General features: G+C 64.3%; 2 protein-coding genes across 6 annotated transcripts; one reads left to right on the forward strand and one right to left on the reverse strand.

Annotated features, from left to right (window-relative positions):
- Positions 1 to 7,025: 7,025 nt before the first annotated feature.
- On the reverse strand, positions 7,026 to 11,715 carry FBXW5 (F-box and WD repeat domain containing 5). 4 transcript variants are annotated; one of them, XM_040460230.1, is made up of 9 exons: positions 11,458 to 11,715; positions 10,260 to 10,475; positions 9,728 to 9,885; positions 9,278 to 9,452; positions 9,011 to 9,159; positions 8,524 to 8,938; positions 8,139 to 8,286; positions 7,850 to 8,062; positions 7,026 to 7,771 (listed from the first exon to the last, which is right to left on the reverse strand). In XM_040460230.1, the coding sequence occupies exons 1-9, from the start codon at positions 11,594 to 11,596 to the stop codon at positions 7,528 to 7,530; spliced, it is 1,857 nt and encodes a 618-aa protein (XP_040316164.1). In that variant the 5' UTR covers positions 11,597 to 11,715; the 3' UTR covers positions 7,026 to 7,527. The 4 variants fall into 4 exon arrangements, with proteins under 4 accessions (XP_040316164.1, XP_040316163.1, XP_040316165.1 ...); XM_040460229.1 differs by having other exon boundaries at positions 8,524 to 9,159; XM_040460231.1 differs by lacking the exon at positions 11,458 to 11,715 and adding an exon at positions 10,965 to 11,446 and having other exon boundaries at positions 8,524 to 9,159.
- A 64-nt stretch (positions 11,716 to 11,779) lies between these two features.
- On the forward strand, positions 11,780 to 13,619 carry C8G (complement C8 gamma chain). Of its 2 annotated transcripts, none has more exons than XM_040460236.1 (7): positions 11,780 to 12,212; positions 12,295 to 12,431; positions 12,566 to 12,636; positions 12,710 to 12,817; positions 13,109 to 13,210; positions 13,302 to 13,340; positions 13,422 to 13,619. In XM_040460236.1, the coding sequence occupies exons 1-7, from the start codon at positions 12,075 to 12,077 to the stop codon at positions 13,433 to 13,435; spliced, it is 609 nt and encodes a 202-aa protein (XP_040316170.1). In that variant the 5' UTR covers positions 11,780 to 12,074; the 3' UTR covers positions 13,436 to 13,619. The 2 variants fall into 2 exon arrangements, with proteins under 2 accessions (XP_040316170.1, XP_040316171.1); XM_040460237.1 differs by having other exon boundaries at positions 13,425 to 13,619.
- Positions 13,620 to 16,675: the final 3,056 nt, after the last annotated feature.

A 16,675-nucleotide genomic window follows, 5' to 3' on the forward strand; every position in this document is an offset into this window, starting at 1 on the left:
GCCGCCTGCTGGTCCTCCCTTCCCTCCAGGGCAGCTCGGTCCCTGCGACCTCGCCCAGACCTCACCCACCCACCGGGGGCCCCGGGCTGGGGGTCTGGAGAGCTTGCTGGACCAGCTCCGGACCAGGAGCGGGGCGCAGGGTGGGGCTCCGGGAGGAGCGGGTACAAGTCTTTGCCGGACCGAGGGCGCCATCCCCTCTCCCTCGCAGGGTGCTGCTGCTGTGGGGACACGCTCCTGCGGGGAGACCGGGGTCCCCGGAGGCAGCACGTGCTCTAGAGAGACACCGTGAGAGGCCTGGCCCCACCCCTTGTCCCGCAGCAGCCTTCCACGCCTGCTGTTGGGGCAGCCCCCTCCCCTGCCCTGCCACTGGCAGGCAGGCGGTTTTCTGTCTCTGCGGCCGCCCGTTCTGGACGCGCACCCGCCCGCGGCTGTGCACACGGCCTTCGGCCCTCGCGTTGGGCTTGCTTGCGTGTGAAGTTGGCCAGGTTCCGCGGCGGGCATCGGGACTTCTTTTCTTCTGAGGCCGAAAGAGACTCCGCGCACGGACAGACCACGTTTCATTGACGTGTCCGTTGATGGACCTCAGGCTGTCCCCACGTCGGCCGTCTTGAGCCACGCTGCCGTGGGCGTCGTGTGCGGTTTGTGTGTGGACGCGGCCTACCAGCGGAAACGGAGGGCTGCGTGTTGAACTGCCCGGTGGCCCGATGCTCCTCGTGGCACACTTTCCACGTAACGCCTTCGTTTCGCCTCCTGCTCCTCCCACGGTCTCTAGAATTTCGAACCTTTACTGGTTTTTAATACAAAAAGTATTTATTTAAAAACAGTAACAGCCACTGTGCCGCATGTGTGGTTTTGGCTCACCAGTGCCTTGTGTCTGCCCGTGTCCCGTCCTGAGGGCCTGTGGCTTCCCGTGTCTGGGTGTATTTTGATGCTGACTGTCTGGGTTTAGCATCGGGTTGACGGTTCTTGTTCCCGTCACCTGGAAGCCAGCCCTGCGCGCGGCCCGGGCCTGCACGGGTGAAGTCTGCTGCGGGTCGGTTCAGGTAAAGCACACTCTCTCTCTCACGGCTTTTTACACCTGTCACGTAAGGTTGATTTACCGTGTGTTTTGGGTGCAGTTGCATCCATCTTGCCACACGTACGGATTGACGGCCAGAATACGGGATAGCGCCATCGTCCCTGTAGACGCCGCTGCGCTGCGGCCCCCGCACCTGTGACTCCCCAGCCAGTGCCCTGCTCTCGTCACCGTGGCTTGTCCGAGGGTGCCGTCAGTGCGGCCCGACAGTGTAGAACCTTCTGAAGCTGGTGCCGCTCGGCAGGATGAACGCCTCGGAGCTTCAGATGTCGTGTGGATCAGAGATTTGTCTTGTCTGTTTGCTGAGGAGCGTTCCAGTGCTCAGACGACCTGTCTGTCTGAGCATACACGTGTCGAGGGGAGTGCGAGCGGTTTCCCGATTTCTGTGGTCCTGCGTAGAGCTGCGCACGTTCGGACACAGGCTGCCGGGGAGCCCGCTTCCGTTTTCCCAGAGGGCCGGCCTGGCTGTTCGTAAAAGATACTTTGGAAGTTCCCGATCCCATGTCCCCGGTGTTTAGACACAGTTGATTTTTGGGTGTTGTCTTTATGTCCCATAAGCTCGATAAACGCACCTACTGGTCCAGGAGGTTGTTCAAGTGTGTGTTTTTGTAGCTTTGGGGGGATTTTTCACATAAACGGTCGTGGCATCTGTGAACAAGGACAGTTGTGTTGTCCTCACACACAGTCGGTATGTCCTTCACGCCTCTTGCCCACCGTGGCCCACCTGCAGAGTCCCCCGCTGGGAGACGGAGCCTGGGTACCAGAAGGGGCTGCCTGGGCCTCGTTCCCGCTCTTGGGAAGGTTCCCTCTTTCACCACCAGGTACGATGTGACCTGCAGCCTGGAGCGATGCCTCCGTCAGGCTGCCGCAGCTCCTGTCCGCCATTCCTGCTTCGCAGAGAACTTTGTCATGACTTGGGTGCTTTGTGAAACGCTCTCTCTACGGCAGGTGTTCCGCCCAAGTGTTTTCCTCTGTTTTGCTGCTGTAGGAGCCGACGTTGACTGGTCTCTGAGTGTGGAAGCAGCCTTGCATTTCTGGATTAAATCCCACTTGGTTGTGGCATACTCTTCATTTTATGTTTCTGGATTTGGTTTCATAATCTCTTGATTTTGCAACTCTACTCGCCAAGGATGTTAAGCTATAATTGTCTTGCTTGTAGTCTGTGGTTTCCATGTCGGGGTGACGGTGGTCTTAGGGAGAAGGCGTCTGGAAGCATTGACGTTGAGGTTTGTTTCGTGACTCGGGCTGTGGTCTGTCTTGGTGGCTCGTCCGTGTCCACCAAGAATGTGTGTCCTGCTCTTGCGGAGTGGAAGGTTCTCCGCAGCTCAGGTAAATCGAGTTAGTTGGTGGTTCTTACAGGCCCACTTTTGTCTCCCCCAAAAAGACACGTTGAATCCCCAGTAACAGAATGTGATCTTAATTGGAAACATGGTCCTTATAGCAATAAACAGCTTAAAAGGAGGCATAGGGTGGGCCCAGTGCAGTGTCATTGGGTAGCCATATAAAAAGGGGAGGCCCGGGGCGCCTGGGTGGCGCAGTCGGTTAAGCGTCCGACTTCAGCCAGGTCACGATCTCGCGGTCCGTGAGTTCGAGCCCCGCGTCAGGCTCTGGGCTGATGGCTCGGAGCCTGGAGCCTGTTTCCGATTCTGTGTCTCCCTCTCTCTCTGCCCCTCCCCCATTCATGCTCTGTCTCTCTCTGTCCCAAAAATAAATAAACGTTGAAAAAAAAAAAAATTTAAAAAGGGGAGGCCCAGGGGCACCTGGGTGGCTCAGTCAGGCAGGTACCCAGCTTTGGCTCAGATCGTGATCTCACGGTTTGTGCGTCCCGGCCCCACGTTGGGCTCTCTGCTGTCAGCGCGGAACCTGCTTGGGATTCTCTCTCCCCCTCTCTGCCCTCCCCCACTCTCTCTCTGTCTCTCACGCGTTAAAAAAAAAAGTTCTTTAATAAAAAAAGGGGTGGGGAGATTTGGACACAGACACACACAGAGGGACGGTGGTGGGAAGGGACCCAGGGGGAGGCCAAGTGAGGACGGAAGGTCGGACCGCAGAGTCAACAGACGAGGACACCCGAGGACGGCCGGCCCCCCGGCAGCTGGAAGAGGTGAGGGGGGTCTCCCTGCAGCGAGCACGTGGACTCGTGGCCTCCAGAACCAACAGGCTGTTCCCCCCCCCCCCCCCCCCCCCGGCGCGGGGTTCCCGGTCACAGCAGCCCCGCAGGTGCGTACGGTGGCCGTTCGGTTCGGCCCCGAGGCAGGACGCCGGCTCCCGCTGCCGGCGGCCTCTGCTCTCTGTCCCGCCGCGTTGCTCCGGCTGTGCTGAGGCTCTTTTGTGAGCCACGCACACATTGGGGGAATGTCTTTCATCCATGGGCGGCGTCCGGCTTCCCCAGGAGGCTCCCTCTCCGTGGAGGCCAGTGCAGCCGGTCGGGTTTCTTTCGCGGAGGGTTTTTATGGCTTGTCTCCCCCGTCCTCTTGCGTCCCGCCCCCTGACAGCGTGTTTGACGTGCTTGGTGAGCGGCGGGTGGGGCCAGGGGCTCGTATGTGTGGGTTTCCCCGGTGCTGAGCGAGGTGGGGGGGGGGGGATCCTTTACGTCAGTCCTCCGTCTGTCCCTCCGTTTCCTCTCCCCTGCCTGGAAGGACAGGATTTGAACATTTTTTAGTGCTGTTTTAGTGGTGGTTCTAAGGAGCACACCACTCTTTTTTTTTCCATGTTTATTTTTGAGAGAGGCAGCGAGCGAGCTCGGGAGGAGCAGAGAGAACCCCAAGCAGGCTCCGTGCCGTGCTGTCGGCGCACGGCCCGACGTGGGGCTCCGTCCCACAAACCGTGAGACCGTGACCTGAGCCGAGACCCAAGAGTCAGACGCTCAACCAGCTGAGCCCCCCAGGCGCCCCGCAACACGCTCAACTCCTAACGGTTTACTCACGGGCTCGGTAGTTTGCACTGTGACTGGGGTGTAGGCACCTTACCCCCAGAGGTCCTTTAGCACCCCCCACGGGGCACCTGTCTAGACTGAAAACCCCCGTCAGGCAACACTACCGCCTTCCTTTCAGCTGTCAGACGTGTCTTGAAGAACCCAGGAGGACAGGGGTCAGTCTGTGTCTGGGCCCTGCTTGCTGGCGGCCCAGCCTCGTTCTGATGGCACTTACCTCCTGTCGGAGAAGCTTCCGCCGCTGGCTGTGGAGTCTCTCCATCTTCTCTCATTTGAGAACTTACTTCGCCTGTATTCGTGAAGGATGTTTCACCGGACACGGCACTCTGGGCTGCCAGCCTTTCCGTCTTTAACTGTGTCGCTGCTCCTCGAGGCCTCCGGGGCTGCCGGTGAGGGGCCTGTAGGGCAAGCACGGTCCTTCCCCACCGGTCAGGGTTGGTCTGTCCTCGGTTTTCAGAAGCTCGGTGAGATGTGCCTGGCGGGGACGTCTTTGGCTTTATCCTGTTTTGGGCTCGCTCGGCTTCTCAGATCCGTGGGCGTGGGCCTTCCGCCACATGGGACAAGTTTGCAGCCCTTACTTCTTCGGACCCCCGTGCTCTTTTTCTTTTGGGCCCCCAGCGGTACGAATGCAAGACCTTTAGTTCTGTCCCCCAGGTCCCTGGGGCCTGAATCTCCTCCTGACGGATTTTCTTTCTTTGTTCAGGTTGCCTAACTTCTGTTGACCTGTCGTCAGTCAAGTTCGCAGACTCTTCTGTCGTCTTCATTCTGCTAGTCTGTCTAGTGAGTTTTAACGGTTTGGTGATTTTGACTTTCGGGCCTAACATTTCCAGACGACTCCTCTTGTGTCTTGTTTCTTTGCTGAGACTGTTAATATCTTTACATTTATTGCAAAATGTCTGTGATTGCTTCTTCGAGTGTTTTTCTGACCTTTACTTTAGAGTCTCAGAGAATTTCAACACCTATGTTTTTTCACCCTTGGCATCCGCTGAAGGTCTTTTCCTCTGAGTTGGCATCTCGATGGCTCCTTGCAGACCAAGTAATTGTGGGTTACATCATGGACATTTCGAACGTCACTTGAGCGGGTCTGGGTGTCGTCCGGATCCTGGGCGGCTGGGGCGTCTGCTCCACGGGCACTAGCTCTCGTCAGGTTTGGGCCCTCACCCACAGCAGTCTGTGGCCCGGCCGGTGTCGGCCCAGCTTCCAGGCCCCAGCTCTCTGGACCTGCCCTTCGGCCGGGATTGGGCGGGCCCGCAAGCTCTTGTGTCTGGGTGTGCGGCTGGGCGGTCAGCCTTGGCGGTCACGGCCACCTCCGCCTCCACTCAGAGGCCGTGACCTCCCTCTCGCCTGGGTGCCAGCGCCGCCCGCTGCTCCAGCCAGAGACTCGGGGCTCTTGCTACCCCACTCTGTCGTGCCCCTCCTGGGTCAGTCCACGTCGGGGTCCCCCCAGCGGCAGCCGGAAAGGGCACAGCAACGGGGGTTCTCTCAGAGCCACGGCTGTGCTCCGCGCTCAACACTGGGGGTTCCCGCAGCTGCCACGCTTGGCGCCACTGCTTGGCGCCACCGGGGGTCACCCGGGGCATGAAGAGAAGTGGCCCGGGCATTTCCGCTCCATGAGCACCAGGGGCTGAGGCCACTAGGAGTCCGGGCCGGCACGGACACTGAGCGCGTGTCCTGCTCTCACTTCGCCTTGCCCGCCGCTGCTGTCGCCGTGCCGCAGGAGGGCCGGGGTCTGCGTGCCTGTACCCTCTCACTGGGACCCACGACCTCCCCCACAGAGCTGTAGGGTCTCAGGATCCTCGCCGGCCCGCATCCCGTGTGTCCGCTGCTGCCTCCGGCCAGACTTCGGCACGCGTGTCCCGAGGACGTGCGCGAGGACGCTCTCAGGCCATCTTCTCTCTTCCTGCGCGCCCGCCCCACGACCCTGCTGCCTGCCCAGCCTTCTGCACCCGCCCGCGGACTGAGCCTCATTTCAAGCTCACGCCCACTTTTCTCCGTCTGGCTCCTTTACCGTCCGTGTGCTTTTCTTACCCCTGTGTTTTTGTTCTACAGATTTTACTGTTTCTGTGAGGAGTTTAACTTCGATGTATTTTAAGTCCTCTTCAGAAAACCGCCCACGTTTATGGCTTATCAGGAGCACACGTGCACTTGTGGGGCTCACTGGCGACTCTTCGTGGCAGAAGCCTCGTGGCTCTGGCTGCTCGGTCTCGAGCACGCGCGCGTGGGCAGTTCCGGGTTCTGTTCTTCTGCCCTTGCCTCCGGGTATCCCTCCCTGTACTGTGTCCGGTGGTTCTGAGATGGGTCCCTGTTGTTTCCACGGGCGGAGCGCCCACTTTGGCTGTGCGGCCCGCGCCGGCGGACGCTGGGCCCTCCGCCTCCCTAGCCGAGCCCCTCACGGGCGCTGCCCGGCTCTCTCCCTGTGGCCGGTGTGGCTCCAGCCCTGGCAGCCGCTGGCCGGCACCACCTCTGGCCCGGAGGGACATCAGTTCCCGAGGGCCTGTCCGCATCTGCCGGCTTTGTCTTCTCAACGGTGGCAGAGGTGGCCGTGCACCGAGCGGCCGACAGCTCAACACGAGCTCCAGGTGCAGCCAGGCGCAGAAATCAGGCCCCTGCCGCATCGGCGCCCCCACCCGTCTGCCACCCGTCACCCAGGACATCCGCTGGTGAACCCCCAGGTCGGGCCAGCTCTGCCCCATGTCCCCATCCCACGTGCCGTGCCCGCAGAACTCGCCCCCGTCCCTGCCCTGCCTGGGCTTCCCCAGCGCTTCTCCCAGCGTACAGGTCGGGCGCCCCCTGTACGTCTCCCTGCCGGGGGCACGCACACCTGGTGGGCGCGCTCTGGCGTTTTCTGCACGCCGGTGACCTCGTCTGCTCAGAGGCTGTGGGGCACGGCCGCCGAGGAGGCAGCCTTGAGCCACACTGCCTCCACCAAAGCCTCGAGTGTCCTGCTACCCGTCAGGCAGGCACGAGAGTCCCGTAGACACCACCGGGCCCCTCCCCGCACACAGAGATCGGACGGCGGTGTGCTGTTGCCAGCTGTTTATTTGGCCCCCAAACGGGTGATCGGTGACATGCAGTTTGCCTGGGCCCACGGCAGACTGACCCGTGCTGTCGGCCCCGCTGCCGCACAGACCGATTCCCTGAGGAAACACCGCTCCGGGCACATGGGGCGAGCCACGGGTCACGTGTGGTGCTGACGGCCCCAGGACCCAGGCCCTGGGGAAAAAGAGTGGGTGAAGGGTGGGGCCCCCAGCGTCCGGTGCATCCCACGCCAGCCAGGAGGCTGCCCCGGCGCTGGACGTCACGGCCGTGGGAGGTGGCGTGAGGCGTGAGCGTGGCGGGCGGGGGTCAGGCTGCCCGGTCTGCAGCCCCGCCGAACCCCCTCCCTGAGGCAGTTCTGTTCCCGGCTTCTCTGCCCACCACACGGTCTGGGCGGCGTCCGGACCCTTGGGAAGGCCTCTGGCGTCTTCGGCGGGTCCCGGCGGCCCAAGGACACCCGGGACGCTCCGGTCGGCCAGCGCCCCCCTCAGCGCCTCTGGCTGGCAAACCAGGAGAAAAACGGGTGGGGACGAGGACGCGGGGCCTGGTGGATGCGCACGGTGCGCGGCGAACGCCAGGCTTTGATGGTGGCGTCGTCGCTGGCCGTCAGCAGCAGCTCCTGCTCCTGGGGGCTGAAGACCACAGAGTTGACCACGTCCTGGTGCCGCAGCTTCGCCAGGCAGATGTTGTAGTGCCGGTCCCAGATGTAGCCGTGCCGGTCTTCGGCCCCGCTGCGGGAGAGCCCGGCGTGAGCCCCCTGCCCGCCACACCCGGCCCGGCCCTGCCCCGGCCCCGGCCCGCGCCACTACCTGGCCACGAAGTCCCTGCTGACATCCAGGAAGATGAAGAAGCACTGGTCGTTGGGTGTGTAGGCGCGGTGGGCCCGCAGAGCCCGCTTCACCTCCCGCATGGTCTTGAGGTCAAACACCAGCAGGTCGATCTCCTCTGCGATGGGCGGTGGCTGCATGGGGTCAGCCACCACAGAACCGCTCGGCCAAGCTCGGCTGTTCACGTACAGATACCTGGGCAAGGGGCACCCTGCTTGGTACCAGGGGCCTGCAGAGCACCCCTCGCCCCAGGACACTCTCGGGGGCCCACCTGTTGTCCGGGGACAAGCCCATGCCGATGATGTGTCCGTGCACGTCGATGACGTGGTCCAGGGCATCAAAGAAGGCATCTGAGCCCCGCCCCTCACCCAGCACAGGCCCGGCTGTGGTCATCTGGTGTGGCAGGATCTGCTTAATGCCTGCGGGGGCGCCGGGTGAGGGGAGCAGCGTCACCTCGGCACCGGGAGCACATCTGAATCAGAGGCCCCCACGGAACACACCGTCCGGGAGGCTGAAGCGCGGCTGGGCCCCCGAGTCTCGCTCCCTGCGTGGCCACGGGACCCTGGCCTCCCCCCTCCCCCCCAGTCTGCAGGGAAGCCTCGCCGTCCCTCCCCCCGCCCCGGCTCCAGCGACTGGGGAGGGCCTGCCCCCACTACCGATCTGGTGCGGCGAGTAGGTGAGGCAGCCCGTGGTGAAGACGAGGAGCTTGCGGGCAGCGGCTGTGCTGTGCTCGGGGGGCTTGGTGCGGCCCTGGGCCAGCAGCTCGGCCACCTGTGTCTCCAGCGCGTGTTCTGACAGCTGGGGCTGCGCCCGCCCGTCCAGGAGCCCGTCCAGGAAGCGCCGCAAGCCCTCCTTGGTGCGGGCCGGAGCCGGCCCCGGGCCCACCGCCTCGTCCTCACTGTCGCCGCCCAGGTCGAAGACGCGGCCGGGGGTGGCACCGTCATCCAGCAGGAGGTCCGGGCTGTCGAAGCGGCTGCAGTCGGCCACCATCACTGTGCGGATGGTGCTGGCGTTAAGGTTCTGGATCTTGAAGAGCCGCTTTACCACGTTGACGTTCTCGGACTCCACGTCCTGGGGGTGGGAGACAGCAGGTGGGCAGCAGGCAGAGGAGGCGACAGCCGCAGAGGGCACACGCGCCCGCACCTGGAAGGCGTTGTTGAGCCAGAGCACTGAGCAGGAAGTAATGTCTCCGATGCGGTGCAGGTTCCCCGAGATCAGGCTGGTCTCCGTGAGCCAGCAGCCAAACACGTCGTATGGCTTGTTGCGCACTCGGGACAGCAGGGCGAAGTTGTCTGGGAGGGGCGGAAGCGGGGACGGGGCTGGGAGGCGCGGGGCCTCGTGGGGGCGGGGCCTCGTGGGGGCGGGGCGGGGTTGGCCGAGACAGCCCGCCCACCCCAAGCCGGCTCTCACCTAGGCTGATGACTGCGATCTCACCAGACGAGGAGTTGTGGGGCCCCAGGAACACCCCGGACGCCAGCAGCAGCGAGTCGTCCTGGTTGAACTGGGAGAACTGGGTGTAGCTCCAGTTATAGGGCCGCATGTCCGCGCTGTGCAGCAGCGAGACCGTCAGGTCGTTGTTCCAGATCTGCGTGGGGGCTCAGTCATCTAGGGGCCTCTTGTGCCCACCCTGCACGTGACACGGGGGCCCATGCTGCAGGCCCCTCTCCCAGCTGAGCTCGTGCCCAGAAACCACCACTGGGATGTTGCTCCTTGCCCCAGGCTGCCAGCAGACCCGAGGTGTGTGGGTCCACAGGGTCGGGCTCCTCACTTGCCATTAGCAGTGAGGGCCCCCCACCCGGCCTCCTTCCTATGAGCCCCAGGTCCTAGCGGAGATGCTGCTCCCTGGCGGGCTGGGCTCACCTTCACCGTGCAGTCCTTGGAGCAGGAAGCAAACTGGTAGCCGGAGTGTGAGAAGCTGAGGTGCAGGACCTGGTCCGTGTGCTCCTTGAGCGTCTGCACTTCCACGCAGGGCACCGTGTCGTAGAGCCGCCGAAACTCTTCATACCAGGATGTGGCCGCTGGGGGCGGGGGGTGGGGGGCAGTCACTGCTGGGGCCCTGAGCCTCCTTTCCCACAGAGGCCAGCCACCCAGACAGCATGGGGGCCAGCCCTGCTCCTGGAGGACGCTAGTCACCTCAGCTGCAGGGCTGTCCCCCCCCCCCCCCACCGCCCCCCACCAGGCCCTGTGCTCAGGCATGGACTGGCTGTCCCCCGTCCGTGTGCGGGCCACACGGTGCCTTGGTGACCGCTGTGCAGATCTGGGAGGTGGGGGGCCAGCGTGGTAGCTTCAGATGGTCCACATGGCAGCATGTGGTCCAGATGGCAGCATGTGAATGGCCCTGTCTCCCGCCCAGCCAGCCTGGTGGACCATGGGGCCACGTGCAGGCCCTGACCTGGGTGCCGGGGCACGTCGCGGGCCACCTGGTAGTAGCGGTAGAACTGCTCCCTCCACAGGAACTCATCCCGGGACACGGCATGCCACTGGCGGCACACCAGCCCAGCAGCAAGCACGTCGGCCGGGCCCAAGCTCAGGAAGATCTGGTAGACGAGGCTGTCAGGGAGCAGGGGCGCACCCCCCTCGTCCATTGTGACATTCTGCCCGGGCAGCCCTGAAACCCACACGCGTTCCCCTTAGTTGCCAGTCGCACTGTGGGAAGGGACCCGGGCTGGGGTGACTGCCCTGCTGGGAATCCCACGGCACTGACAGTGTGCAGGGGGCCAGCTGACACTGCCCACCTGGCTAAGGATCCGACAGCTTCCCCCACCCCCCCCCCCCCCCCCTGGGGCCCCCCCCCCCCCCCCCCGGCAAGTCCTAGTGATCCTCTGGAACAGGCAGCTTCTGGGAGGGCAGCAGACCCCTCCCAGCACCTCCTGGCCTGGTCCAGCCTGAAGTGGGAGTATGGGGCGGCCCCTCTGGGTCCCAGATCTGATCTCAACCCCAGAAGGGTCCTGGTCTGGGGCACTGGCCTTCTGGGTGGGGCCCTCTGACGACCTCCCGCTCATGGGCCCAGAAAGACATGTGGACGCCTAGGCCGGTGACTGTTCAGAGGCCAAGAAACGAAGAACCGGTGACCCGCACGCACTCCAGTCACTCTGACCTTGTAGACCCAAGGCTTCAGAGCTGTCAGTTTGGGACAGAGATCCTTCCGAGAAGAAGCTGGGGCCGGTGGGACGAGGACCAGACAGCCCGCCCCAGACGCCGCCAGGGGCACCAGCCGGCCCTTGGCCTGTGCCTTGTGGCCTAAGGGAGCCCTGCCAGGCGGTCAGCGGGCCAGCGCGGCCACTGCCCGGCGAGCTGTGGGCGGGGCGGGGGCTGCCAACGTCCCCTCCCACCCTCCTTCCGAGGGGCTGCCGGGGGCGGGGCCTCGGCTCGGCCCCCGGTCCCGGCGCGGCGGCTTCTGCGACACATTCATCGGCAGAGGGCGCGGCCGAGGCCGAGGGGCCGGAGACTGGGGGATGGGGGGGGGGGCGGGGGAGGGCAAGGAGCCGGAGACCGGACGCGGCCGGTTTGCGACGCTCCTCGGGGCCGGGGAGACGGGGTTCGGGGGCCGGGGCCGGATGACGACGCTCCCCGGGGCCGGGCGCACTCACCGCGGCCGCCTCTGCCTGGCTGTGCAGCCCCCGGCCCGGCGCCCGGCCTCGGCCGGCGGACCCGCTTCCGCCCCGCCGCTCCTGCCGCCGCGTCTCTATGATGGAGCCCGCCAGGCTGACGCCTCGAGCCCTGAGGCATCGATAGCCGCCGAACGCCGAGCACCCGGCAGCCTGCATCGGCAGTTGCTGCGCCTGCGCGCACCGAGCTCGCTCGAAACAGCGCCCCAGGCGGCCGGGAGGGGCGGCGGCCTTGCACGGCAGCCAGTGGGCGGGGCCGAGACCTATGCCCGCTGTAGAACGCGGGTTCGAGACCTGGCGCTGCCGCTGGCAGCGGCTGGGGCCCTGGGTTAGGGGGTCATGGACAAAGAACCAGAGGTCAACTAGGACTCTGTAAGCAGGATATGGAGCCAGGGCCCTCCCAGGAAGTGCAGAGTCGAGGAGGCTAGGGGTGGACTCTTGCTGGGGGCGAGGGGGAGGGCAGGGTGCTTGGTAAGGCTGGAGGTGGGCCGACGCGGACTTCCTGTGACAGGCTTCCGGGCGACACTGGTCAGTGGACTCTGACCCAGGGCTTGGCCGTCCTGCCCTGGGCCTCCCCCACTCTGGTCACTGCCACTGCCATGCTGACCCCCAGGACTGCTCTCCTCTTGACTCTGCTCCTGGCTGGGGGCTCCCTGAGCAGGAGGGCTCGGAGACCCCCTCGACCCGCGTCTCCCATCAGCACTATCCAGCCGAAGGCCAACTTTGACGTTCAGCAGGTAGAGGGACAGGTGGGTGGGCAGGAACTCATCTCGCTTTTCAGGGGTCATCGCCTTGTGTTCTCACGTGACCTGTCCCTAGTTTGCAGGGACGTGGCTCCTTGTGGCAGTGGCCTCCTCGTGCCGCTTCCTGCAGGAGCAGGGCCACCGGGCTGAGGCCACCACACTGCGTGTGACTCCCCAGGGTGCAGCCATGGCCGTCAGCACCTTCCGGAAGCTGTGAGTCCCCGGGACAGACCCCTGACCCTGATCCCAGCTTTTCTCTGGCCTGGACCAGAGTCCTGTGAGGCGTTGCCCGGGTTGGGGTCCTTAATCCTGCCCTGCTAACTGCCCCCCTACCCCCCCCCCCCCAGGGATGGGATCTGCTGGCAGGTACGGCAGCTCTACAGAGACACAGGAGTCACGGGGCATTTCCTGCTCCAAGGTGAGGGGAGGGCATGGGAGGGGGTGCAGGGCTGGGGGTCAGAAACTGCCTCAGCTGACTCAGCATTGCCCAGCCCGAGGTGCCCGTGGGCCGGTAGACGTGGTTGTCGGGGAGACAGACTACCGAGGCTTCGCCATCCTGTACCTGGAGCGGGCGCGGCAGCTGTCGGTGAAGCTGTACGGTGCGTCCACGCGGGAGCCCGAGCTTTGCGCACGCTCGGGGCCATCCGTGTGGGGCGGCCCAGATGGACACACAGACCCTCCCTGCCTCCCTGTATTCTGATTCTCTCCAGCTGAGCAGGGGTCGAGGGAGGAGCCCCCGCACATAGGCCCGCGTGTGGGGACAGAGGGGATGGGGAGGAGGGGTGGGTGGGTGCGCCCTGGGTGGGTGCGCCCCAAGCACACAGACCCTAGGCCCGGCGTGCCCTGCCTGCTCCCTCACCACGTGCCCAGGAGCCCCATGTGCCCCACAGCCCGCTCACTCCCCCCGAGTGACGCGGCCCTGAGTGCATTCGAGCAACGGATCCAGAGGGTCAACCTGACCGAGGACCAGATCTTGTTCTTCCCCAAGTATGGTAAGCCTCCCTCCAGGCCCCCAGTGGCCTGCCTCGCCCTCCCGCCTTGTGCCCTGCCCCAGCCACTCCTGACCCCTGCCTGGGCCCTCAGGTTTCTGCGAGGCCGCAGACCAGTTCCACGTCCTGGATGGTGAGTGGGCAGTGCTGGTGGGTGGTGAGGGGAGGGCACCCGCCCCTCCCTCTCTGGCTGAGTCTCGTGTCTGTGCCCCAGAAGTGAGGAGGTGAGTCCAGGGGGCAGCCCTGAACTCGGAAGGAGTGAAGACCCTGAAGGTGATGGCCCCCGCTGCCCCGTTCACTGAGCCCCGGCACCCCGCGGGGCAGGGCCACCCAGGGGGGACTGGAGCTGCGCACCGCCCACGGGAGCACAGGGGCACTGCTTTCATTAAACGCTGTCTGTCCTGGCCCCTGATTCCTTCCTTTCCATGTCGGACCTGGACCCGGGCCTCCCTCTGCCCATCATCTCGTGGGCAAGTGGCACTGCTCCCCGGGGTGGGCTGGAGAGGAGAGCGCCGTGCCCTGCTGTCCCTGTGCCCTGGTCTCCTCTGCTTCGTTGGGCCCCCTGCATCGCCGTCCTAGCTCTCCTTCCCTGGTCCCTGTGTCTAAGCGCTCGTGCCCTGCTGGTCTTACTGGGCTGCCCTGGGTGGGCCCAGGTCCTGCGCCTGCCCCCTGCTCAGATGTTGGGGAGCCTTTTCTAGAGGGCTGAGGAGCTCTGTCCACAGGTTCTCCTACTCGTGCTGACCCGGAGCTCTCTCCTGGGACAGGACAGCCACCGCAAAGGCGCAGGCAGACCCCCTCCGGGTTCCTGGATGTGGTGCCTGGGTCTGGGGTGAGCTGGTATCCAACTTAGTCGGGAGCCGGGGCTGTCTCCGTGGCTGCCCCCTGAGGGCTGGCAAGCGTAGATGGGGCACAGCACGGACCACCTGGGGCCGAGTCCTGGCATCGGGCAGCTAGGCACCCGGGGTGGGGGGGGGGGTGGGGGGGCGGAGATCATGAGGGTGGCCGGGCAGGGAGAATAAGGAGCAGGAAACGGAGAAAGCAGGCCAGCCTGATTCGTGTGCTGGGATTGGGGTGAGCCCGGGAGCTTGGCGTACAAGGGAGGGAGCCCGCACCCAGGGTCTGAGCACGGTCACCGGGAACCAGGAGGATGGGTGGGCTTTGCTCTGTAGGGAAGATCTTTTCAGAATGTGGGAACTCCAAGGCCCGTGGGAGATTTAGGCAGGGGGAGGGAGGGGCTGAAAATGGGGTAACGATGTGTCCCCCACACAATGGCTGCCTGCAGGGGCCCTTCCGAGCGATGCCAGACTGTCGGGGGGGGGGGACATCGAGCCCTGAGGAGGGTCTGCCTCCCCGCTGCCCCCCAGGGTAGACTGCGCATCCTTTCCACACACCGGGGCGTCTCTCACTGCGGGTTCTCAGAGGTGAGGACATCCCTGAAAGAGAAGAATCGGGACTGGGAAAACTGACCCTCGAGGTCAGTTCAGGAAGCCACAGGGCACTCGAAGGAAACCGAAGCGTTGAGTCACCCCACATGCAGCTCTCCCCCCAGGCCAGGACCCCGGGGGTGGGGGCGTAGGTCCCACGGGGCTGGGGGACAGGTGCCCTGCGGCTAAGGGAGGGAGCTGTGGATACCACCCGGTGCCAGGGGCCTAGCGGGCTGGGCCTAGACTCTGCTCCGCCCCTGCTGGTGAGAACAGTGTCCGGATTATGACAGCCGCATTCAGCACCCCCCTCCCCCCATGTTGCTAAACCGTCTTCTCCTTTTGCTGGAGGACACTGGCCAATTTCAGCAGCTCAGATGACTTGGGGGGAGGGTGCTGTGGCCTCACACATGCCTACCCTGTGCCTGAGGGGTCTGTGGGCATCCTGCTCCGGGATGGTGTCTCTGGGCTCTGAGGACACCTCCTCCGTGGGAGGCCGGCTTTCTCCTTCTACTCCCCTCGGTGGGTGGCCTTCCTAAGCTTCACTGGGCGAGATCCAGGCCCCCGTGTCTGTGAGTCAGCACCCTGGGGTGCTTCCGGCTGAACGTTTCCCATCGCGGAGAAACGTGCACCCCTCACCCTTCTGCCCCCCACAGTCCCCTGGGAACAAGGACAGCGTGGGAGGGGGCACCCCTCCAGTACTTGGTGGGGGGGGGGTCTGAGGGGAAATGGCAGCCCCAGGCTGGAGCCAGGCTGGGGCTAGAAAGTCAGGAAAACGGGCATTAACTTGGCCAAAGCTGGGCCTGGAACCAGTGCCAAGCCCCGCGTCTCGGGACCCTCGAGGCGTCCACCTGATGAGTGCTTCTGAAGTACCCGCCCGGCCCCGGGCACAGAGGCAGGGCGGCGCCCTGTCTAGAGCTCGCCACTGGCTGATGGTGAGGCTGAGGGGGCACCTGGGAGCTGGGCCCCCCACCCTAGCCCCCCTTTCCTCCCTTCACCCCCAGTGGCCTCCTTCCCCGGGCTGCCGGGAACTGGGGCTGCGGACCAGGCCATCCCAGGTGAGCTGTAGGCCACAGAGCAGGAGGACCACTGTCTGGTCCCATCTCTACATGCCCACTCGGTCCACTGGCCCAGTCCAGGCCAGGAGGGTGGGCAGTTACTGGGAGGAGCCAGCCGCAGCCCTCTGGGGGCTCCATGTCTGCAGTGGGTGGGGACCATGCCCGACTCCGCAGACTGGGGGTTGCCCACCCAATGTGTCTTGATGCCAGACTCCCAGGAAGACAGATAGGTAGGGCTGGGAGAAGAGGGGGAAGCGGGGAGCCCTGGCCCCCAGGATTTTGAGGGAGAAGGGCAAAGGAAACTGTAGCCTCCCCACATGCCCCACATCCCAGAGACCCACAGCAAAGAGCTAGATACAGTGCACCTGTATCACATGGGCCGTAGCTCGGAGCTGGCGTTACCCCAGAGTGCCCTGCATGCCTCACCCCACGTCCCCCGGACAGAAAATGAGGGGCTCTGCTCTGGGGTGTGGGAGGGTTCAAACAGATCTCCCTCCAGGGTTTCTGGGAGGGCTGCACGTCCAGAGGGCGGCGCCAGAGACCCTCCCGAGTGACCCCAGGGCTGAGGTCCCACAGAGCCAGGGCTGTCCCTCCGGGTCTCCGACAGCAGGTCTGCGGGGGTTTGGGGAGTGGTGATTTCAGTTGTCATGAATTTTATTTCCAAAAAAAAAAAAAAGTTTAATGCACCCTAATTGTCACAAAGCACGGGAAATAATTGTAGTTCTGAGTGAACTGTTTTTATGTAAAATAATGTTCATTATAATTTGTATTTTGCCTTTTGATTCTAAAAGAGGATTTTTAATAACAGAAGAAAAAAAAACTACCTTTAAAAGACGTATATAAACTAAATTGGCAGCCGCGGTTGGGGGCCTCGAGGAGGAGCACTGTCCTGGGAGCCCACCGGCCTTGCCGGGACTGGGGCGTGCTGTCCCAGGCCCCCGGCGCCCGCGGTCCCACAGGCGGGTACACCGTTGGCCCTGGGGGGGGGG

Source organism: Herpailurus yagouaroundi, unplaced genomic scaffold (assembly GCF_014898765.1).
Source record: "Herpailurus yagouaroundi ecotype Mexico unplaced genomic scaffold, PumYag 249, whole genome shotgun sequence".
NCBI lineage: Eukaryota > Metazoa > Chordata > Mammalia > Carnivora > Felidae > Herpailurus > Herpailurus yagouaroundi.